Below are 22,823 nucleotides of genomic sequence, written 5' to 3'. Positions count from 1 at the left end.
GGGAAACCAAAAAAGAAAAGGACAACATGCGGGAACAAAACCAACTGTTAGCGAAGAGAGGATGCTCATGTCTTCATCATTCATGTTTCTACTTTCTACCAGCCAGGTGGCTGCATACATAATACCTCTAGTTAGTCCCTCGGTGTTCGGCGGTAAACATACAGGTAGAGCTCGGCTCGGCTCCAGTCTTTCTTGCACCCTTTGTTTCCCCTCCTCCTGACACGTTTTTCTGATCAGTCGTCAAGCAGAGATTTCAAGATGAAGTGCAGATTCTAGCCTTGCAGATGCGCCTAAGAGAGGGCTTCGGAACACTCGGCTGTCCGCGAAGCAAGGCTGCGAACATGAGGTACTAGGGTATCTAGAGGTAACGTATTACCTTTTTGATACCTCTACCTGCGTTGTTTCTATATGTGCTCGCATCCAGTGCAGCAAAGTCGGAAACGGCGAATTTCAATAGTTGTCCTTATGTCTCGTTGCCTTACGGCAGTAGCTCGGAAGACTCGTTGTCCGATGGCTGATGCTTGACTACCTACCTCTAGGTAGGTATGCTCGAGTTTTCATCAGCCATCGCTCCTTCCGATGAGCGCCGAACTGTTTGGAAGGTACCGTCCGACCTTGCCTCCGACTGTTCTTGAGCCTCTCTGGTGTATGAAATGCATGCCCATGAGCACGTATGAATAGAGGCATTGCAGACATCATGGAAAGCTCTTTCCAACTTGTAAGGAATCGCTCAGTCAAGTACCATACAATGCAAAGGCGAGAAAGAACAGTGATACCTGTCTTCAACTACTACTACGCAACGTGCAGCCAAGGTCTGATTACAGACGTGTTTTGTTTTTCTCTTTCTCTCTAAATTTCTTATAAAAGAACAGAGGCCCCCCCCCCCCGGCTCCCTTCCAAGATCCAAGGTACCTACTCATCATCTCATCATCTCTCCTCTCACTTCATTAGTTCACTTTCAAAGTCAACTCTCCGCACCCATCTTCCAACTCCAACATTTTCGAACTCAACATCGAAGTCTCTACACCAATCTTCCAACTCCAACAACTCGACATCGCAAATTCCAAAAACCTTCTTCAAATCACATCCATCTCTCTTTCCACAATGTACTCTACACGTAACAACAAGCAGCAGGTGGTGGGCTTCTCGAACCCTCAAGCCCAACTCGCGCCTTTCTTTGGTCCTGGCATGGGCCCATCACCTCTGGTCGTTGGTTCTGCCCCTGTTTTGCCTCCGGCCATGTTCTCTGAGCCGGTTAATCCGGTTTCCTCGATTCTCCCCCTTGGTCCCCCCCCCCTGCCAGCATGAAGGTTACGAGAAAAGGACGAAGGGATTAAAGAGGCCGGATCAGCCTCATCGGCCCATTCCTCCCCCTTGTGAGGAGCCGGCAGAGGTGACCGTCAAGTTGGCCACCTGCAAAAATACAGCCAACTATGCCGGACGCGTGGTTGGGAGTATCAACCCTCTTTGGACGGTTGCTGAGCTCAAGCAACATTTCGAGCTCCAGGCCAACCTCGGTGGGATCCCCGCCAACAAGCAGGCCCTCCGGATGGAGCGTCCTGCGATTCCAGGGTTCGATTCTGCAGAGTCTTTGGACGATGTCGTCGTCCTCAAGTACATTGGGGTTGACCGGGGTGCTCCGGTCTGTGTCATCTGGCTAGAGCGTCGCATGGAAAGTGGTGGTATTCCGGCCATGACAGTGGCTCCAGCCGGGGCTCCGACTGGCCTGCAGCAGTTGTTCCAGTTTTCGACTACCGAGGGGAATCAAGCCCAACACCATGTACAGCTTCAATTCCAACAACTCCAGCACCAACAACAACAACAACGGCATCGACTACAGCTCCGACAACAAGTCCAATACCAACAGCGGGTACGGCAGCGTGTTCTCCAAGAGGAGAAAAACACCGTTACCGGCTTCCAAGGCCCTATCGTGAGGCCAAGCCAGGTACGGAGCGGTGGTGCTGTGGCTGGAGTTGTTGGTCCGACTCCCCAGGAAGCACCCAGACAGGCTGGGTCCAATGAACCTGCAGGTTTAAGACAACGGGAACCTCCGCGAGCGTGGCGCCAGTCAAACCACCATCAACAACGGCATCACCCTTTTCAGAGGCCGAAAGACCAACACCGGGTCAGCAAACCGCAGGGGCAACGTTCCAAGCCACAGCAGCAGCAGCAGCAGCAGCAGCAGGAGCGAGCTCTCCCAGCGGAGAATTCTGTGGTGACGCTGGGGCTGCCAGGGGGTGGTGAAGTTCATGCTCCGTCTCGGGGAGCTCCTGCTGTGTTTGGTCTAGAGGCCAGATCGCTGGTGTGGCAGGATAGAGTCAGTGCCACCGAGCTGAAGCAATACCAGCAGCAACGTGAACCCCAGCAAACCCTGGGGCAGATGTGGGCGGATCTTGATGACTCCCCTATTGTCGTCGACAATGGACATGAAATCGACGACGACAACGGTTTTCTCAACGTCCTGCGTCACATCCGTCCGGAATCCGACGTCTCTGCCATTATTAATGGCTCTCGGATTCTGACCCAGCGGCGGCAGCGACAACCGCAATGAACCAGCAACAGTTGTTGGCAGCTGCTGCTACTGTCAACCAGATCGATCCTGCCCACAATTACTACCCATCGAGGAGGGAAACTACCTACCTACCTGGTCGAGCAACCTCACTGGGAAACGCTACCTTGGTGATGATTTTGATGGCAGGTTGGGATAGCAATGAGCCACGAATACGAACAAATTATCATAGGAACAAGGTTTGATGACATGGACGAAGACACAATCTCTTTCTTTTTCTCATAGGTACACACATGCATGTACGAGTAGCTAGGTACCTCTACCCACCACTACAGATTTCTACTTTCCATCAAGAGCAAGCATACCGGTTGCTAAAGAAAAAACAGCAGTCAGCAGAGGAAGACACTAGTTGGGGAGGAGCAGATCCGTACGGCACGCCAAATCTCTGAATGAACAAGGCCAAAATACGCTCCTTCTTGATGCGAAGGGAGCCAGTATACAACCCCCAGGGCCAGCCGCCTTTTTTCTCAACAAAGACTCTCTGTGGAGGGCATTTCACCACTCCAGAACCTTGGAGGTGAGCAAGGATCGCCTTGCGATATCCATCGGCCATGTTAAAAGCCGACATGAGCCTTTGAAGAGTGTCAACGTCGTCTGGGAGTCGCCACTCGAGGTACATCAGGCCAGCTACAGGAGGATGCTTGAGGGAAAAGATCTCCACCTCCCTGGCAAAGACGTGGTGACAAGAGTCGTATTCGATTCCTTGGAGGCTGTCTTCCGGGAGCGGATCAGCTGAAAGATTGATAAAAACTTCTACTTTCCATCACCATCTCATCCAGCCACTCCGTCGTCCACAACACATCAAACCCTTATTCCCTCCTATAAACTACCTGCGGTCGTTCGGTGGGTTGTACTTCCATCTCCATCAATCTTCTGGGTCAACCGACAACATTTACTCAGCCACCAGCTTCGTATCCCAAGACCGCAACAAGGCAAGCTGCGCGTTGCCGTCTACGCCCAGTCTCTTTCATCATCCACAATGTCCAACCAAGGCCAAGCCACGAAGTCGCTCAGACCTCAGCCTGACGTGCAGTACAGCAACACCACGGGGTGGTGGACGCTGAAACATACCTACACAACATCCGCACAACACATAGCCCTCTGTCCATAACAGGTTTAGGAACCGGTGGCGGTGAAGATCATCTTTTGGGAGATGCACATGCAGACCGGGAGCGGAACTGTCACATCACCTCGACGTTCCCATCCCTATCCCGTAGACGTTTTCTGTCACCGGGGAGCTAGCGAAGGCTGAAGTAGTAAGAATGGGCACGGCAAGGGTGACATTTCAGCTCTAGATTTCTGGTCCGTCCTCATCAGTTGATCAGGCCTGATACTGAGATTCAAATTTGCGATGATACCTTCGTTTCAGTTCAGTACATGTATGGTACCCAGGTGTCACCCTGTGCCCTGCCTACGCAACCAGGCAGTCATCTTTTCATCTTCTTTCTTCACCTCTTTTCACCTAGATACCTATCTCCAGGTCTCTGTCAGCGAATCCTTTTTTTTTTTTTTTTTTTTTTTTTTTTTTCGTTTCTTTCTTTTTTGTCTTTTTCTTCCTGTATCTCTTTCTTTCTTCCTTCCTTTCTGTATCCCTCTTATTCTTCTTTTCTTTCTGGTTTTTTTTTTTTTTTTCCTTCCCTCCTGATCATCAATAAGGTTGGGCAACATCATGATAATGATTCGGAAGGAGCTTTCTGTACCTTACAATACCTGAAGTTCTGAGAGGACAAGGCAGGGTAACTTGCAGATTGACTCGGTACCTACAATAGTGCAGTGTCTATTCTGTTGGACTGGTCACTACCTAGGTAGTTGGGTGTAAGGGGAGGTAGAAACAAAAAAGACGAAAAAAAAGGGTTGTTTACTTACCTACCGTTCGACATGAGATGTTGGAGAGATAATATGGGCGCAACTTTTTTAGTCATGTAGTATCCTTGGTTTTTATTTGATTCGGTTGTGGTTTGGATACACATTGGTCCAAAGGTATATGATGCCTGGGAATTCGCGTCAGCAAGGGGAGGAAGTAGCCTGAATTATCAGGATGGCTTCTGCTTTTGTTAAAGTTACCTCTGAACAGTTTAAAGGATTAGCAAACGGCCATTTTTATACCAATTGCCCTGTCAATATGAAATGTTATTTCACAGTGTCTGCCCTCTGTGTTCTCCTTGCCGTCTACGGGTGTAAGAGATTTGTCTCGGCAGCAAAACTGGTCCTAGCTGAATCCAGTGTCCGCAGCAAGAAACACCGGGCGAAATAAGGTTGTTGGGATGGAGTATGATGCTTTGATTCTCATTAAGTTCGTTATCTAATAACGATTAGGTACCTTACTTTACTTTACTCATGTTCCGTCCATGCCATCCATCCCTCCAGTCCATGCCAGTTCCGATTCCATCCCATCGCCTGCCTACCATACAACCAAAACAAAGTAGAAAGTGAAGAAAATTAGAACAGAAAAACGCCCGCTGTGCCATTACCAAACCATCTACATCTCTTCTCATTATCCACAGTACACCCCCACCCCTTCTACTCGTAAGCCGTAAGCCCCTCCTCCCACAAATCAGACCAGTTAGTTACCGCTGCGGCACCACGGGCGTAGGCGGCATATTCCTGATTTGCTTAATCAAAAACTCCCTCTCATCAATAAACTGCTCGTCATCCGTCCTATCCTCCAGGAAATGACTCAGAAAGTGCAGTAACTTTTCTCGATTCATCAACAAAATCTTTTGCACCGGCACACTCTTGTGGGGGTTGGCGACAAACACCTTGAAGACATGGAAGCCTTCGTACTGGACCATCTTGCGGTCGTCTCGGAGCAGGTTCATGCAGATCTTGAGATGCTCGCCGCGGTCGACGTAGGCGGTCATGACGTTGTAGTTGGATCGGTCCAAGAGGATCTCGCCGAGGAGTTTGATGGATTGGCGCTTGGTGACGTACGAGGTGGACTGGATTAGGATGGAGTTGTATTTGGAGAAGAAGAGGTCAAAGTTGGTTTGGAGGTAGTGGGGGACTAGGTCTTTGTGTTTTGTTAGGAGTTCCTGCAGCATTGCATTTTTCCTTGTTAGTGAATCATGCCGAAAAGAGGGCCGGGGGGGGGGGGGGGGGGGGGGTTAAGGGGAGACGAGAAAAAGAGAAACACATACCCGGAAAGTAGTAAAGGCATCAGCCGCCACTTCAAACGAGCCCCTATCTATCCAGTCAAAAAAGGACCAAAATATCCCGTTGCCCGTCTGCTTCCTGTTCTTATCAATGGCCCCGACTCCCCGCGCACTCGACCCTGGCTCGTCGCCGTCGTCGTGCAGAATCACGGCCGTGGCGGCCTCACTGCTCTTGATGAGCTCTTTCAGAACGGTGCCCGCGTGTTGTGCGCTTTCCTTGTGGTCGTAGCCCTTGCACAGCTCGATCAGGACTTGGGGCCGTCTTTCCACCACGTAGGCGAGGGCGAGCGGTTCGGCGCGGGCGGGCGCGTTGGGTGGACGGAAGCGGAAGACGTAGGAGAAGATGACTTGGGTGTCTTTTCGGGAGTCGAAGGGGAGGCGGTAGAGGTTGATGGCGAGGAGGTACAGGAGGTCTTCTTCGATCATGCCGGTGACCAATTGGTATTGGTGTTCGAGGGAGGCTTCTTGTTCTGTTGTAGACAGACAGAGTGTTGGTCAGTCAACCGCCGGTGGACACATATGGATATGGATAGGATATGGGTATAAGTTCAACATACCATGGGTCCCTTGTAGTAACTGTTTCATTTGTGACAGTACTTTGGCCAGCTCCTCCACCTTTCCCTGGGGACCCTGATCAAGCTTGACGACATGTTCGCGGGCTTGTCGGGGCAGATCGCTGACGTTGGTTCTTGTCCTTGCTCTCCCAAAGAGGAATGACATTTTGGTCTTGGATGAGTACTAGGTACCGTGGAAGTCGGAATGGGTGTCGAGAGTAGTAGAGTGTGTGTTGTCCAAGGAGGGCAAGTGTCGGAGGGTCAACAACGGACAGTGAGAGGAGTCCGGGCCGTCGGTCGTGACTTGGTTGGTGTCGCGACAACGAAGCGGATCGAAGAGCGACGGGAGTGGTGGTCAACAAGGTGTTTGGATGGATGCATGTCCAGGGGTCTGGCCAGTGGAAATTGTTAAGCTCAGGCCCTGCAGCGGGTGTATTTGTTAGTCTACGACCTCCGGTCAGCTTGGCTGGGGTGTCTCTACACTTTCAACTTACGCCTTTTTTTTTTTTTTACTCTGTCAATTGCCTAATCAAACTTGGATCATAGGTAACCTACTACCCAGACATTGGTTATGTGTATCTAACTTCCATCTCGTAAGTTATATTACTGAATTCTTTCACCTTTGGAGTCGGACTCAAAGGGTGTTGCTTGGAGTATTGAAAGTATCCAGCTAACAGACACATTGAGAGAGTGCCTGGATGCAGGGACACAGCGGGAAGCATGCGTTTATTGAGAAAAATGTAAAAGTGTTAGTGAGTACTCGGATTCATACCACATTTATGAGAGTGGAAAAAGTCTCTCGTATCTCAACAACACCAACTGAACCCCGCAAACCGCCCGTCCCATCTGTTTCTTGCCCCTCTGTTTTATCGGATTGCCGCCCCCCCCACCACCAATCCGCAGCGGCCGGTCGCATTGTTCTGGAATTGGAAGTCCGTCGACTTTCTCCAAACGAGTCACACTCGCGCCCGTCTGCCTTTTTCTCCAACACATCGCGGCGACAGGAACGTACACAGAGGTGAGTCAGGTCCATTGTCTATACACTACTTATTACTCCAAACCCCTCTTTTTTCTGTCACATAGCTAGTCTGTCTGTTTGCGACTCAAGTAGAGAGCAGCGCATATCAACAAACAGACTGGGGAAAACTCTTTCCGTTCTCAAGGTCTCAACACCAAGAGACATCATCATCACCATCACCACCACCAAACTAACTAACTAACACCCAATACCCCAGGCCACTCTCAACGTCCGCCCACCATGTCGATCGATTTCCCCAAGGAAGAGGAAAACACCATCCAGCGATGGCGCGAGATCAAGGCCTTTGAGACCCAGGTCGAGCTGTCCAAGGGCAACCCGCTCTACACCTTCTACGATGGCCCGCCCTTCGCCACCGGCCTCCCCCACTACGGCCACTTGCTCGCCTCGACCATCAAGGACATCATCCCCCGATACTGGTCCATGAAGGGCTTCCACGTCGAGCGCCGCTTCGGCTGGGACACGCACGGCCTGCCCATCGAGCACGAGATCGACAAGAAGCTGGGCATCTCAGGCAAGGCCGCCGTCATGGAGATTGGCCTCGAAAACTACAACGCCGAGTGCCGGTCCATCGTCATGAGGTATCGCGAGGAGTGGCGCCACACGGTCGAGCGTCTCGGTCGCTGGATCGACTTTGACAACGACTACAAGACCATGGACCCGACCTTCATGGAGTCCGAGTGGTGGGTCTTCAAGCAGCTGTTCGACAAGGGCCAGGTCTACCGCGGCTACCGCGTCATGCCCTACTCGACCGCCCTCACCACCGCCCTCTCCAACTTCGAGGCCAACCAGAACTACCAGGACGTCACCGATCCCGCCGTCGTCGTCGCCTTCCCCTTGATCGAGGACCCCAACACCTGCCTCCTTGCCTGGACCACCACGCCCTGGACCCTGCCCTCCCACACCGGCCTGGCCGCCCACCCCGACTTTGAATATGTCAAGATCGCCGACGAGAAGAGCGGAAAGAACTACATCCTGCTCGAGAAGCTCCTGACGACGCTCTACAAGGACCCCAAGAAGGCCAAGTTCAAGGTGCTCGAGAAGATTAAGGGCAAGGACATGCTCGGCTGGAAGTACGAGCCCCCCTTCAACTACTTCTACGACGAGTACAAGGACGTTGCCTTCAAGGTCCTCAACGCTACCTACGTCACCGACGACAGCGGTACCGGTATCGTCCACCAGGCCCCCGCCTTCGGTGAGGACGATTACAACGTGGCCGTCGAGGCGGGTATCGTCACCGAGAAGCGCCCCCCTCCCGACCCGGTCAACGAGACTGGCCACTACACTGACCGCGTCTCCGATTTCGCCGGCATGCACGTCAAGGAGGCCGACAAGCACATCATCAAGCACCTCAAGAACTCGGGCAAGCTCGTTGTCGAGTCTCAGCTCAAGCACTCGTACCCCATGTGCTACCGCTCCGACACGCCCCTCATCTACAAGGCCGTGCCCTCGTGGTTCATCCGCATCCCCGACATCATCCCCCAGATGTTGAAGAACATTGAGGGCTCCCACTGGGTCCCCTCCTTTGTCAAGGAGAAGCGTTTCGCCAGCTGGATCGCCAACGCCCGCGACTGGAACGTCTCGCGTAACAGGTACTGGGGTACTCCCATCCCTCTGTGGATGAGCGACGACGGCGAGGAGATTGTGTGCATTGGCAGCATCGAAGAGCTCAAGCAGCTTTCCGGCTACGAGGGTGAGATCACCGATCTCCACCGTGACAAGATCGACCACATCACCATCCCCAGCAAGCAGGGCAAGGGTGTCCTCAAGCGTGCTGAGGAGGTCTTTGACTGCTGGTTCGAGTCTGGTTCCATGCCCTACGCCTCCCAGCACTACCCCTTCGAGAACGTCGAGAAGTTTGAAAAGTCCTTCCCGGGTGACTTCATTGCCGAGGGTCTTGACCAGACCCGTGGTTGGTTCTACACCCTTCTTGTCTTGGGTACCCACCTCTTTGGTGTCTCTCCTTTCAAGAACTGCGTCGTCAACGGTATCGTGCTTGCCGAGGATGGCAAGAAGATGTCCAAGCGTCTCAAGAACTACCCCGACCCTACTCTTGTCATGAACAAGTATGGTTCGGATGCCCTCCGTCTGTACCTCATCAACTCTCCTGTTGTGCGTGCCGAGCCGCTCCGCTTCAAGGAGGCTGGTGTCAAGGAGGTCGTTGCCAAGGTTCTCCTTCCTCTGTGGAACTCGTACAAGTTCTTTGAGGGCCAGGTTGCTCTCCTCAAGAAGGTGGAGAACGTCGACTATGTGTTTGACCCCAAGATGGAGTCTTCCAACGAGAACGTGATGGACAAGTGGATTCTTGCTTCGTGCCAGTCTCTGCTCGAGTTTGTCAACGAGGAGATGAAGGGTATGTCGTTCCCCTCCCTTTTTTGTTGCTAAAGTTCAATGCTAACACTACGTCCAGGTTACCGCCTCTACACTGTTGTCCCTCGCCTCCTCGAGCTCATCGACAACACCACCAACTGGTACATCCGCTTCAACCGCAAGCGTCTTAAGGGCGAGAACGGCCTCAACGACACCCTCCACGCCCTCAACACCCTCTTCGAGGTCCTCTTCACCCTCTGCCGTGGCCTCGCCCCCTTCACTCCCTTCCTCACCGACACCATCTACCTCAAGCTCCTTCCCCACATTCCCAAGGAGCTCCAGGCCAAGGACCCCCGCTCCGTGCACTTCCTCCCCTTCCCCGAGGTCCGCAAGGAGCTCTACAACCCCGACGTCGAGCGCCGCGTGCAGCGCATGCAAAAGGTCATTGAGCTCGCCCGCTACTCGCGCGAGAAGCGTTCGGTTGGTCTCAAGCAGCCCCTCAAGACCCTTGTTGTCATCCACCACGACGAGCAGTACCTTGCCGACATCGAGTCGCTCAAGGGCTACATTACCGAGGAGCTCAACGTGCGGGACCTCGTGCTCACTTCAGACGAAGCCAAGCACGGCGTTCAGTACTCGGTCTCGGCCGACTGGCCTGTGCTCGGCAAGAAGCTCAAGAAGGACATGGGCCGCGTTAAGAAGGCTCTTCCGTCGGTCACCTCGGATGAGGCCCACGCCTACACGCAGACGGGCAAGCTCGTTGTGGACGGCATCACGCTCGAGGCGGGCGACCTGGTGGTCAAGCGCGGTCTCAAGGAGGACGACAGCTCCAAGAACCTCGAGACCAACACGGACAACGACGTGCTCACCATCCTGGACGTGGAGATTTACCCCGGCCTGGCGGAGGAGGGTCTGGCGCGTGAAATCATCAACCGTGTGCAGAGGCTGCGCAAGAAGGCTGGTCTCCAGCCGACGGATGATATCAAGATGGAGTACAAGGTGACGGCGGACCCCGAGGAGACGGGTATTGAGAAGGTGTTTGACACGCAGATGGCCATGATTGAGAAGGCGCTCAGGAGGCCGCTGGATAAGCACGAGGTGACGCATGTGGAGGGCAAGATTCCGGCGGAGAAGGAAGAGGGCATCATTATGGAGGAGGAGCAGGAGGTTGGCAAGGCTACCTTCTTGTTGAGGTTGTTGAAGCTTTAAGTTTAAAGTCTACACTAGTAGAAAAGGTTGTAGATGTGATGTGGGAAAAGTTCAAGCGAGTCAAAACATGTGTGGGATAGACTAGCAATGATGGATGATGGATGATGAAATGTTTAAAAATATTCAAAAAGATTTCTGGTACTTTGTGTCTTGTGGTTTACCTAGAGGCAGACTAGGTAAGCTATGCTTTCTTGGCGGCCAACTGTGTGTGTGTGAATTACCATCATGTCAGCTTTGCCCCCCTTTGAGGAAGTGGTACAAGTACCTAAACAGTGGACGTGGAGAAATACACACCATGTAACAATCCTTCAAGCGCATAAACTCCTTGACGCACATGTCCTTGTGGACGGAGTTGTAGTCTGCTAGGATGCATTTGCCGTAGGCGGCGGACTGCGTGTGGATGTGCCAGTTTCAGTTGATTGAGTGTTTATGGAAAAAGAGACATGGGAATAGTTTCACTCTCTTACCTCGACGGAGCACTTGGACACGGCCGAGGCAAACCGCTGGATGGGGCGGACGGTGGCTTTTGGGGGCTGCATCTTGACAATCCGTCCGTGCTTTGTCTTTCAACTTCGAAGAGAAGATGTGATTTAGGTGTAGTGGTTGACTGTGAGGCTCTCGATGTAGGTAGCCTCGGATGGAGGTGATGACACTCGTGACGTTGGCGCTCTTCGTCTTCTTCTCTTCACACTCGGTTTATTGTTAGGAAGATACCTTGCTTCAGGCTGAAGAGGCCTGTGTGTCTGAGGTTTCCTTTCATCTGATCTCAATGCGCTGAAACCAATCTAGCGGCAGCGCGCCAAGCAGTGCAGTGCGTCTAATTGATACCGGACTAACAACTTTGGCAGCAATTGGAGTCGTATTCTGTTAGTATGGGTGATCACAGCCTGCACCTTTTACCGGGCAATGCTGGGCTCTTCCCGCTGCCGTGCGCACGCGTCTCAATCGCATTGGGCTTCAGCTTCCCTTCCCTTGAGGTTCCTTCTCCGCACTGCAGTGCAGTCAGTGGTTGGTTGCCCGTCCAGCGGTCGCATCGCAGTTGTTGTGCGTGTTTGTGTCTCCTCCACGATTTGCATCACCACCACCACCTCCACGCTACTTGTACCTCTACACTACACTACATTCTCCCGCTTCGACGGGAAGAAGCACCAGCAGCAGCAGCAATAATCGCAATCGCCAAACCCTCCATCTCAGCGAAAACCCCCGTCGATACCTACGTTCACATCGTTTGCAACCTCTTCAGCTTTTGCTCAATTTGCCTTTTTCATTTCGAAACCTCCGGCCGGTGATGGTGATCCTTTCTTAGTCGAATACCCGATAAACAAACCTCGTCTTGTATACCCAAGGGCGGCCGTTGTCGTCAAGGTGGGATTGGAATTGGAATTGGAATTGCGACAACCCACCACTTTTTGTCATCAGGCGCGCTCTCGATTCTCGGCCTAGCACAGCATCGCCAGTTTTTCGGTCCATCGCAGTCGCAGTCGCATTCTCACTTACCGACCCTAGAGCCCTATAACCTTAGCATTACACTACGGCAATCTACAGTCGCAAAGAATACAGCAAATTGCCCACACCTATCCAAACGTTGTACGAGGGCGCATACACCGTGCTTTGACCAGAGTCGGGATTAGGCTTTCCATAGTCATGCCTTGGAGGTGGCGGCGCCCTCTCACATGCCGCCTCCATCCTCTCTGCCCCTCCACCACCGAGATGGCAGGGCCGGGCTACCACAGTTATCCTCCTCTTCGCGACAGCAGGCCGGACTCGGAAATCCCAATATCAGCAACAGCAACAACAACAACAACAATGGCGGCACCAACGCCAACGCCAATACCAGCTTCCCCCCACAAGCTCAAGCGCAAGCTCACAGCAATGAGCCCTACTACTCTAATGAAGGTCCGCTTCTTTCCCCCCATCTCCCCTCCCTCCCTCCCTCCTTGCCTTTCCCGGCAATTAACACAGGCAACCCGGGGGCACAACAGACATCGAGCTCCTCCACGAAATCGTCACCCTCGCCGAGTCCATCCTCCCCTCCCTGCCCGAGCGCGACCGGCTCCCCACGAACGCGCTCTTCCAAGCCGCCGAACAGATCCTCCCCGCCCATGGCTACCCAGACCCGGACCAGGCGCCCTCGCATATCTCGCGGCTTATCTTTAAGATTGGGGGCCAGCGATGCGCTCCGAACTCGAAAGGGGAAACCAGTCTGCTGGATCGGTTTCGAACCGTCTTAGCGGGTATGGGCATCATGTTGGAGTATGTGCCTAGTAGTCCGGTGGTGGGAGGGAGGAGTCGGGAGCAGTCGCCTGCTGGCCCACCAGGAGCAGGCGGACGAGGGGGGTTGGGGACGGCGCGGGATAAGGCTGCGGGATCCAGGTCGAGGAGTGTCTCGGTTTCGGGCAGATCGCTGGGCGGGTTCTCGTCAGTCTTTAGTGATGACGACGAGGACGTGACGGGCGGTGAACTCGATATCAAGCTGCGACGGTTACTGCCGAAAAGGAGACACAGTTCCGTTTCGAGACCGCTTGCGCTTGGAGGACTACCGATTCGGTCAAGGGCACGGTCGGCGAGCTTTACGGACCCCAATGCCTTGCCTGGGGACACGCTTAGGGGCGAGAGGGCTAGGAGACTGGAAGCGCTGGCGCAACAACGGGAACAACAGCAGCGAGAAAGAGAGCAGTTGTTGAATCGAAGGGGGAGGTCACCAGAGAAAGGCCAGGGGAGGAGGAGTCAATTGGCTTCGAGGTCCAAGAGTTCGGTCCGCGAGTACGGCGATGATGGACGACCTTTTCAACCGCATAACCCCGTGCTGGACAAGGTCAGACACATCCCTCGCGTATTCGGAGCACCGCATTACTACGACAATGCGGAAGTTGCCGCGGGCGCCTTGCCCGCTTACGCCAGACCGAACAAAGAACGGCCACGGCCCATATCCTTCTCCTCCGTAGGCGAAACCGACCTCAACCACAAATCCCCGCGAACCGATTTCTCCGAACTCCATCGCGCAACCAGCGACACCACCGTCAACACCAAAGACGAGCCCCTGCCTAGCAGTCACCACCATGCCTTTACGCGTCAACCACATCTCGACCCCGAATACCAAGAAGCAAAAGTGCGCATGTTCCGAACCGAAGACGACGCCTTGCTCCTCCGCGACGCCTTTACGTCATGGCATGACCACTTTAACCGGATCCAGCGGGATCACCACCGCCTGCTTTCTCTCGCGGCGCAAATCGACGACGAAGACATCAAGACCGAGGTCCTGGAGATATGGCTCGAGGAAACGGTCGCCGTTGTCGAAGAGCGCGAGCGCCACGAGGCAGAAGCGGAATATGAAGCGTGGGTTGACAGGATGGAGCGGCGCGCCACGAGGGTGTACGAGGTTTTCACGATTCAGAACATGTTGAATTTCTGGCAGGATCAAGCACGTGAGGAGCTGGACCGTACTGCGGTTGCGAGACGGCATCTGGTACGGAAAAGAGCATTCGATGCCTGGAGGGCGCAGCATATCCAGGATGAGACAAAGGCGAGGAACTTTGTGCTGATTCATGCGCTGCAAAGGTGGACGGCCGTGGCGCTTCATCAGGAGGTTAGACGGCATGTTGCTGAGCAGACGGAGGAAAGGGAGACGATGAGGGAAGGGTTGATGCACTGGTATCGGCTGCAAAAGGGGAGGGTGGCGGATGATTATGCCGTGTTCAAGGCCATGAAGGGGAGTTTGATGCACTGGGCTACAAGGACAAAGGAGGTGCAGGATGATCATGAGGTGGCCATCGCCCTGGATGAGAGACTCCTTCTCGACGAGGCGGTTAATATCTGGCAAGAAGAGGCCGAGGATCTCAGGTACACGGGGTACAAGTGCAGAGGGTACAAGGTTACACGGGACTGTCAGATCATCCTGGCGGATTGGCACGAGCAGAGCCGGTTGTTGCGGACACTTAGAAAGTTTCGCGCGGCTGATGAGCGCACGCTCAAGTGGAATTGTCTCGAGCATTGGCAGGAAGAAGCTGAGTACGCCCGGCGGGACGGTCTGCTGGCTGACGCCGTGCTGCTTCTTAATCCCGTGGACACCTGGAAACTGGAGCTGAAGCTGAAGCTTTGGAATATCCGCGAAGACGAAGAAACCCTCGAAGACACTTTAACTCACTGGTTCTTGGAGCAGCGTTTGGCCTTGTTCCAGCACCACGCCGCCTCTACCACCAAGAAATCCACCCTTTCAACCTGGCTCGACGCCACCCAAACCTCCCTGTCCGTCTGCCAACGCTCCGAGTCCGAAGCCGACTACTTCTACTCCGACCACCTCCTCTCCTCCTGTCTCTCAACCTGGTTCGACGCCTCCAACGCCATCTTCACCCCCCGCCACAACGCCAACCTCATCTGCCTCTACCGCACCACCAAGCCGTGCTTGGACCGATGGCGCGAAGCTCTCGTCTCCTCCACCACGCGCAATGCCTACTACGCCCGCAAAGCCTCGAAGCAATCTAAGCGCTTCACCATCGCCTCCGTCCTCGACCGCTGGCCTTTCTTGGCCAAACAGGCCCGTCGCGAAAGGATGATGGCATCCTTGCGCTCCTTCCGCCACTCCTACAAGATCTCGCTCGCCCAATCCTGTCTGAGCACCTGGTTCAACGCCCTCTTGGAAGCCGACGACCTGTCAGCAGACGCTGATGCCCTCCACCTGGATCACAACCACTCGGACCTGTACGAAACTCTTGGCTATTGGTCTTCCATTGCCCGGAGAGCGCAAGAGATAAGGGAGACTGCCGCCGACGCCGAGCTAGACTCCTACTTGGAAAACTGGATGGACAGCGCGGCGGAGATGAGGGAGGCAGAGATGGATGCCGAAGAGTGGGAAGCCGTGGGGACGATGAAGGGATGTTTGCAGAGGTGGGAGCACGAAGCGCTGCATTTGGTTGCTAAGAGGAATGCGGTGAAGGCGCTGAGGGAGAGGGAGGAGAGGCGGATGGCGGCGGGCGTGTTGGAGGGGTGGTGGGGGGTTGTCAATCCCGGGGCTGTGGTTAGAGAACGACAGATGGGTGCAGAGTTTAGTATGCTTGATCCGAGGATGAGTACGTTGTTGAGTTCGCGAAGGAGTGTGAGACATATGGGGGGACGGTATCGGGACCGCGAAAGGGGAAGCGGTGATGTGTCAGCGGCAAACTTTGGCAATAGTGTCAGCCAGTGGTTTGTCAATTCGGAGATGCCGCCTGAGCGGGAGAGGGAGAGGGATCGGTCGACGTTTCTTTTCCCTTCGGCAGCACCGATGAGACAGTCTGTTCAACTTCCTATCCGATCTGCTCCCCCATCAGCAGCTGCCCAGCAACCCGCTCAACCGCCGCCACCACCACCACCAAAGGTACCAAAGGGCTATCAACCATACCACCCCAACCCCGACCCTCCCGCTACTGCTTCCTACTCCCGCCCCGCAAGTCGCACAGCAATTCGACCGGCCAGTAGACTCGCAGCTCCCACAATACCCGAGACTCCAATGGTCTCATCATCAGCACCCATCGAGCAAAAACCAACAACAGGCCGAAGCTCGGATATGCGTCCGACGAATCTATCTGCTCGGCTGGTCAACGCGCGAAATAACCCTTCCAGCTCCTCATTCCGGGCGAGCCAGACCCTAGCAGCAGAGGCTAGCGCTCTCAGCGGCGTCGGCGGCGGCCTGGGACCGATGAACTTTGACGACGACGACGACGAGGAGTCGTTTCTCCCCGATTTAGATATCAACGATCCAGGATTCATGAGCACGCCTAGTAGAGTTAGGCGAGCGCCGCCTTTGGGACGACATGCGTCGCAGTCTGTGCCGCCGGTTATGCCGCCGGTTGTGCAGGGCAATACGGTATTTGCTTCTCAGTACCAACCCACCCCCCTACCAGCACAAGACGACCACCACCGCCCCTCAAGACCAGACCGACCAGACCGACCAGAACGATCCTTCAACGCCCGCAAATCCCTCTTCCGCCCTTCCACTGCTCCTCCCCCATCCACCAATAACAATTACCCCGGTACACACCACCACTACCCGCCCTTCTCGGGACCACCAACAGCCCCTTCCACCTCCATGTCGGTCGGCACTAGTACCCCCTCAGCAATCCTCGCTAGTCCAAGGGAACGAGAGTTAAGGAGGGTGTATGCGGAACCTAGTACCTCTAGTGCTGCTGCTACGGGGGTGGGGGTGGGCAATACGTCGGGGATCCTGAGAGGGGGGAGGGAGTGGACTGAGCGGGAAAGAGTGGAGAGGGACAGGGGGGTGTTTTTTAGTGATATTCGGGAGGAGAGTGCCGAGGGGTGATTTCATCAGACTGTGCTTCTTTTGGGTTGATCAGGGTTGAACGGGGTTGAACGGGGCTGAATTCAGTGTTGAATGGGTATGGAAAGGTGTGATGTCGAGGTATATTGTGTTGGATAGCTGTGGGCAGGCTGCTGTGGACAGGCTGTGGAGGAAAGTAAATGCCAGAGGAAATGTGGGAATGACATGGATGTATGGATGGGAGCAAGGCGTTGTCGGTTGTAATGAAAAAAGGGGAAAGCGAAAAAGGGCCCGGGAGGGAGGTGTCCAAAAGCAGAAGAAGGCATGTATCCTTGGCTGGTTGGCTGACACTGGCTGTCATTATTCATGTTGTTGTTGTTTGGTGGTGTATAGGTTGTTCCCCCTTTCTTGGACGTACGTGGTGGTTTTACCGTTTGTCGATTAGGTGTTGTTGTAGCAAGGTACCTACCTGACTACACTACCTCCACGTTATGATATGGTAGAGGTAGGTAACATGGTAGAATAGCTAGCAACCAGTTGGATAGGTTACGCATATACCCCTGGGAATCAATCACAGAATCAAGATCAAAATCAATTGAGAAGTAAATAGTCTAGTGCTTCGATGTTTTTTTCAGTTATTGTATTGTATTGTGTCATCATCACAGATCACTTGATTGCTTGCTTGGGTGGGTGGGTGCTTGGGTAGGTAATGATGTTCCCATGCTACCTATCTATCTATCTATCTATCTGTCATGGTAATTGAGGCATGGCCATGGACATGTGGACGTACCATTGCACTGAATGAGATGAGATGAGGTCACCTGCAACCAACTCATGATATCCCACTATCTCCATCATGTTATCAAGACTCCTCACAACCTTTCGTTTCATGTAATCAACCAAGTCACTTTATCAAACCGCAATTTTTTTTTTCTTTTTTTTCTTTCTTTTTTTTCTTTCTTCTTTTTCTTTCTTCTTTTTCTTTCTTCTTTTTCTTTCTTCTTTTTCTTTCTTTTTTTTCTTTCTTTTTTTTCTTTTTTTTCCTCTGTTTAATTTTTTTTGGCCCTTGGGGATATTTACACATGATCCACGCGGTCGTATCAAGAGGATCGATCGATTTGCAATGCCACCTACCTTAGTCACGGCATTAAATTGTGGTGCGCAGAGACGCTACCTATACTCGGCTGGCTGTATATATAATGGCGCCGGAAGAAGAATATTGTTGCCCAGGAAGGTGTTCGAACACATTCATTTCATCACCATCACCATCACCATCATCACAACCATCACATCACATCACCGGACATCATCACCATCACTACTAGGAAAGCCAACTCATTCATTCCCCCAAGACACCTAAGGAGAACATGCCACCTTTTCTATTTCTCAGTCTCTCTAAAACACCTGTCCTATCCTAGAGGTATACTTGGTTGCATCCTTTATATCTTACTCATTGGCATCCAATGTTATACTTAACCTACCTAACCTAACCTACCTAGGTACGCTTCACTAACCCGACAATCTACAAGTACCTGGGTGTCCAAACTATTTGTCCATTTCATTCTACTCAATCTACTTACTCATTCTACTTGAAGAAACCAAAGCCAACCAAACTACAGCCAACTACACCTTTTCCCCGTATTATCACCCAGGCAGGGATGCATCAAATCGCTTGTTTCTCAATTTCTTACTTTGTTACTTTCAGACGCAGTTTCCGCTCAGGGCTGCTAAGGTAGCTAAGCTAAGCTAAGCTAAACTAAGCTACCCTCCTCTTACTCGTATTTCCCTTTCCTTCCATGTCTCTTTTGTTTCCGACTCTGTTTCTGACTCTGACTCTGAATCTGACTTGTCCGCTTCGGAATTCCGTAACTCCCTTCTGCGTCTCCGTCTCTTGTCCCTTTCAAAGTCCACCAACAGTCTTCTGGGAACAGACTTGAATGTCACAATCTCCTTAACTTCTTCTTCTTCTTCTTCTCCATTACCAGTGACGACACCAGTACTATTGCGTATACAAGTAAGTCTTGGTCCTCTGGTAGCTTTTGATTCCTTGTCAATCCTAGCATGCTCGTTCTTATTCTTATTCTTATCTCTACTCCTCCGTCCAGTTCCTCCAACATTCCCTCCCTCACCCCCCTTCTCCCTGCTCCTATTCATCTCCATTTCTCCACCGTCCTGCGCCTAGCGATGCCCCGCCGTAAAACCCTGCTTACTCAATAGCACATTAACACTCTCCCGCGCATTACTCGTATCCCAAACACTCCCCTTTCCACCCCTCCTCCACTCGTCGCCCACGGGGTCTTCCACCGCCGCCCCGGCCCTCGTGGCTTCGCCCATAATCACCTCCAGATCCCGCTTCTGGCTTGACAACCAGTTCTTGACGAAGCCAACGGGGTCATTGGCCATGGAGGTCAGGAACGTATGTTTGGCCTTGGAGTCGCCAACGGCTTGGATGAGCACCGCCAGGGACTCATCTAGCTGATGAATCTCGCGGAGGGTTTGAGCGTACGAGGGGTTGTGGATGAATGGCACCAAGTGCTTCGAACGCAGGGGGTCGTCGACGGAGACGCGGATGTCGTAGATGGTCGGTTTGGGAGCGTCCGGCGCAGAATGGAATTCCTGGTCCACGCGGATAGTATAAGGGAGCTTGATGGGCGGCAATGGTCTCAAGTGCGGGGTGACGTATTCGTTCAGCTGGGGAATGTGTCCCGACTCTCTCCCAATAAGCTTCTGCAGCAGGTCGTCGCACCGAAAGTTGCGCTTCTCGTCGTCTTCTTGTAGCTTCATCAACTTGATGTACTCGAACAAGCCGGCGACGGCTTCCTGGCGGGTTGCCTCCGTCATATCGATCACGTCCGATAGCTCGGGGGAGAGCTCGTAGCGCTCCGGGTCTTCGTGGCGGTAGAGGTTGATGGTGATGTTAACATTCTCGTCCCCGTGGCGCTTGAAGGTCAGCTCGTCAAAGTCGGCCGAGGCGGGCAGGTTGGGACCGGCGGGCGTGCGTTCGGGTTTCTTCCATTCTATCGCGGTGGTGTCGACGGGCAGACGGCCCGAGGCGGTGGGCTGGTCGAAGTCGACTGTGAGGGCTTTGAAGAAGTGAGAGAAGCGGTAGCGCTGGCCGGGCTTAGCGGGGACGGGTTTCGCTCCAGACTTTGTTGCTGTCTTTGTGCTGTCGTCGGTTGTGTCCATCTTATCTCCATCCTCCTCGTCCTTTGTGATCTCGTCTTCGTCGTCGAGTAGTCGGCCTTCGATCTTGACGCGGTATGTGGATTCGAGGTTGGAGGGGAAGTCGAAGCTGTCGACATTGAAGTTGTTATTCTGCCAGTACTGGTCTTCGACGGTGTTGGTGATCCAAACGCGGAGTGTCTTGTACCGCTGTTGAGTGTTGTCAGTCAAGCTCAAACCTCCTTGGAAACAAAATAAGAGGCAGTATATACCTTTGCATTCCTGCTAACCGAATCCACGATATCCAACCTCTTGCGACTCATGGTAGCATCCAGCCGCCTCTCGAAATCGCGTAGCTTCTTGTAAGCCACAGCGACATCGCCCTCGCCCACCAAAGTCTCTTCGACGCCATCGGGTAGGGTCTTGTCGGTAGGTTTGCGACTCCGGAGCTTGGCCAGGTGGTTGACAGCTTCGCGACGGTGTGATTCTTGTTGGATTTGCGCCTGGGTGATGGGCAGTTGGTGGTGAGCAGGACCGGCCGACATCATGGGCCCTGTGAAGAGAGAAGAAAGACCGGAAGAGGTTAGTCGAATGTGTAATCAAAGATTTGCGGTGATGTACCGAGCGAGAAAATGGGGAGAAGCCAAGGGTCGTCGGGTGGGTGGAGGAGAAAAAAGTTAAATAGAAGAAAATAATCCAGCGGGGAAAAAATATCCAAGAAAGAAAGCCAGGAAGAAAACAGGGCAAGGTGCTGCGGTACACAAGATTGTTGTCAAGAATTTCCTTGTGTTCCAAGATGCAAGAAACAGGAGCGTGGGGTTTCGCGCTTGCAGTATGTAGGTATGTTGAATCTTTCCCTGTTAAGCTCGTCGCGAAACCTGAAGCACGTTCAGCTCCGTCGTTCGACCGCGGCCGACGGGGTAGTATGTAGTATGTAGAGGTAGGCGGGTCGGAGTGTCCAGGCACACAACGAACGCACGACGAGGGACCCGGACCCAGTCAGTTTGAATCGTCGCCCCTCCCACCCGTCCCCATTCAAGTCCCAAGTCCCGCTTCCCAAGACTCAAAAAAAGATAGACCATCGTTCCCCCGAACGTCCGGGTCTAGCATTGGAAAGGTTTGGAACTAGTCGATAGGTCGCGGTGGAGCAATCTGCAAAAAGCGGAGATCTTTGACGTTTGTCCCACGCCCGTTTCATGCATCATGTTCTCTTTCCAACATCATATCAACCACAACTGTTTACCTTTTTCCTATCCTTTCCCCTTTTTTACCCTTTGATGACGCGGCGTTGAAGGGAAAAACGAGGGATATAAAATAACAAAGAGAGAAAGAAAAGAGGAAGAAGAAAAAAACAACTTACCAATCCCCCCTCTCCTTGGCTGTGGCACATGATGCTGCTGTCCCCCTCTCGGTCCCCCTCCCGGCCCGGGATGAGGATGATGTCCCACCGCCGCCTGCGGAGGCAAAGGGACCTGTGAATGTTGCGGCGGTCCTTGCGGCGGTCCAACAAGTTGGGGGTTGTGGTGACCCGGTGGTGGTGGTCCGATGGGTGGTGGTGGTCCTGGTGCATATCCACGGTATTGGGGTTGCAGGGGCTGCATCTTGTCTTGTCCTTGTCTTGTTCTTTTTTTGTTGAAACTCGCGTGTACTCGATTTCGGTTTCGTGTTTGTTGCGCTCTGCGGGGAGGAGGACGAGTTGGTAACCGAATTTCCACTTGGTTGCTTGTCACTTCTTCTTCTTCTTCTGCTGTATTACGTGCTTCGTGTCCTCCCTTGTAGTTGTGATTACGCGTGTAGTACTGTACTGTACTGAGTTGGTGTTGGGTATGGATTCGCTTCGCTTCGTAGGTGGTTCCGTTCTTGGGTTCAAGGATGGACCGAAGGGAAACGCGTTTCGATCGCGTCGTTCGTTAGCTGCGGCGGGCGGGCTTGTCGCAAGTCGCAGTCGCAGTCGCAGTCCGGGGCCAGCAATTGATTGATGGAGGTTCAGAGTTGGGGTCGGGTGGAGCCAGTAATTGTTAAGGTCAAAAAGATACATCCAACAAGTACCGCATCCACAAGGCAGGGACATTGGCAAGTAGAAATGTCACGTCTTGGCACTCGTGGTAAGGTCATGTGACACCCCTGAGAGAGACCAATTGATTCTACTTAGAGGTAGGTACCGGGTGATGACCTCCGTCCAAGAAAAGATGGTCAAGAATTACTTGTACTAAAACAAACCGATAAAGAGAAGCAAAAAAAGAACCGCTGACGAGGTCACAAAAAAACCCACACAACAAAAATCCAGCGTCCGATTCGCAATACCTTTTATCCAATATTTGCTTTTGCATGTACAAGGTGTGAACAGTATTAGAATTTCGTACCTTTCCCTTCTCCCCATCTTTCGCTGCCTTGGCTGCTGCTTGGCTTACTGACTGACCAACTGACAGACTAATTGCCGTCGCTGTCTGCTTGCTTGCTGTCTTTATATGCTGCTGCTGCCTCTCTCTATTTGTTTGTTCCTTCCCATCGGATAGAACATTGACCTTGGTTCGTCATCCACCACCACCCCTCCTCCTCCTCCTCCACCAACAACAAA

At 53.1% G+C, this 22,823-nt stretch overlaps 6 protein-coding genes across 6 annotated transcripts; 3 read left to right on the top strand and 3 right to left on the bottom strand.

The window, feature by feature from the left end:
• Positions 1-1,104: 1,104 nt before the first annotated feature.
• Positions 1,105-2,551, top strand: NEUTE1DRAFT_102379 (uncharacterized protein; the record flags this gene model as incomplete). Its single annotated transcript, XM_009854365.1, has 3 exons — positions 1,105-1,263; positions 1,304-2,237; positions 2,319-2,551. 3 exons carry the CDS (start codon positions 1,105-1,107, stop codon positions 2,549-2,551), a joined length of 1,326 nt encoding a protein of 441 aa, XP_009852667.1.
• Positions 2,552-5,094: 2,543 nt separating this feature from the next.
• On the bottom strand, positions 5,095-6,548 carry NEUTE1DRAFT_123487 (uncharacterized protein; the record flags this gene model as incomplete). The annotated part of the gene is made up of 3 exons (XM_009854364.1): positions 5,095-5,601; positions 5,707-6,191; positions 6,279-6,548. 3 exons carry the CDS (start codon positions 6,439-6,441, stop codon positions 5,137-5,139), a joined length of 1,113 nt encoding a protein of 370 aa, XP_009852666.1.
• A 732-nt stretch (positions 6,549-7,280) lies between these two features.
• NEUTE1DRAFT_66205 (uncharacterized protein) lies at positions 7,281-10,993 on the top strand (the record flags this gene model as incomplete). Its single annotated transcript, XM_009854363.1, has 3 exons — positions 7,281-7,293; positions 7,511-9,664; positions 9,722-10,993. The coding sequence occupies 2 exons, from the start codon at positions 7,534-7,536 to the stop codon at positions 10,828-10,830; spliced, it is 3,240 nt and encodes a 1,079-aa protein (XP_009852665.1).
• Positions 10,994-11,058: 65 nt separating this feature from the next.
• Positions 11,059-11,369, bottom strand: NEUTE1DRAFT_43828 (uncharacterized protein; the record flags this gene model as incomplete). The annotated part of the gene is made up of 2 exons (XM_009853255.1): positions 11,059-11,220; positions 11,298-11,369. The coding sequence occupies 2 exons, from the start codon at positions 11,367-11,369 to the stop codon at positions 11,059-11,061; spliced, it is 234 nt and encodes a 77-aa protein (XP_009851557.1).
• A 1,134-nt stretch (positions 11,370-12,503) lies between these two features.
• NEUTE1DRAFT_123485 (uncharacterized protein) lies at positions 12,504-17,125 on the top strand (the record flags this gene model as incomplete). The annotated part of the gene is made up of 2 exons (XM_009854362.1): positions 12,504-12,726; positions 12,813-17,125. 2 exons carry the CDS (start codon positions 12,504-12,506, stop codon positions 17,123-17,125), a joined length of 4,536 nt encoding a protein of 1,511 aa, XP_009852664.1.
• Positions 17,126-18,757: 1,632 nt separating this feature from the next.
• On the bottom strand, positions 18,758-21,846 carry NEUTE1DRAFT_147586 (uncharacterized protein; the record flags this gene model as incomplete). Its single annotated transcript, XM_009854361.1, has 3 exons — positions 18,758-20,455; positions 20,518-20,798; positions 21,606-21,846. 3 exons carry the CDS (start codon positions 21,844-21,846, stop codon positions 19,262-19,264), a joined length of 1,716 nt encoding a protein of 571 aa, XP_009852663.1.
• Between the last annotated feature and the right edge of the window lie 977 nt (positions 21,847-22,823).

Source organism: Neurospora tetrasperma, assembly GCF_000213175.1.
Source record: "Neurospora tetrasperma FGSC 2508 unplaced genomic scaffold NEUTE1scaffold_4, whole genome shotgun sequence".
NCBI classification, from domain to species: Eukaryota; Fungi; Ascomycota; class Sordariomycetes; order Sordariales; family Sordariaceae; genus Neurospora; species Neurospora tetrasperma.
This window is presented reverse-complemented; position numbering and strand designations above follow the sequence as displayed.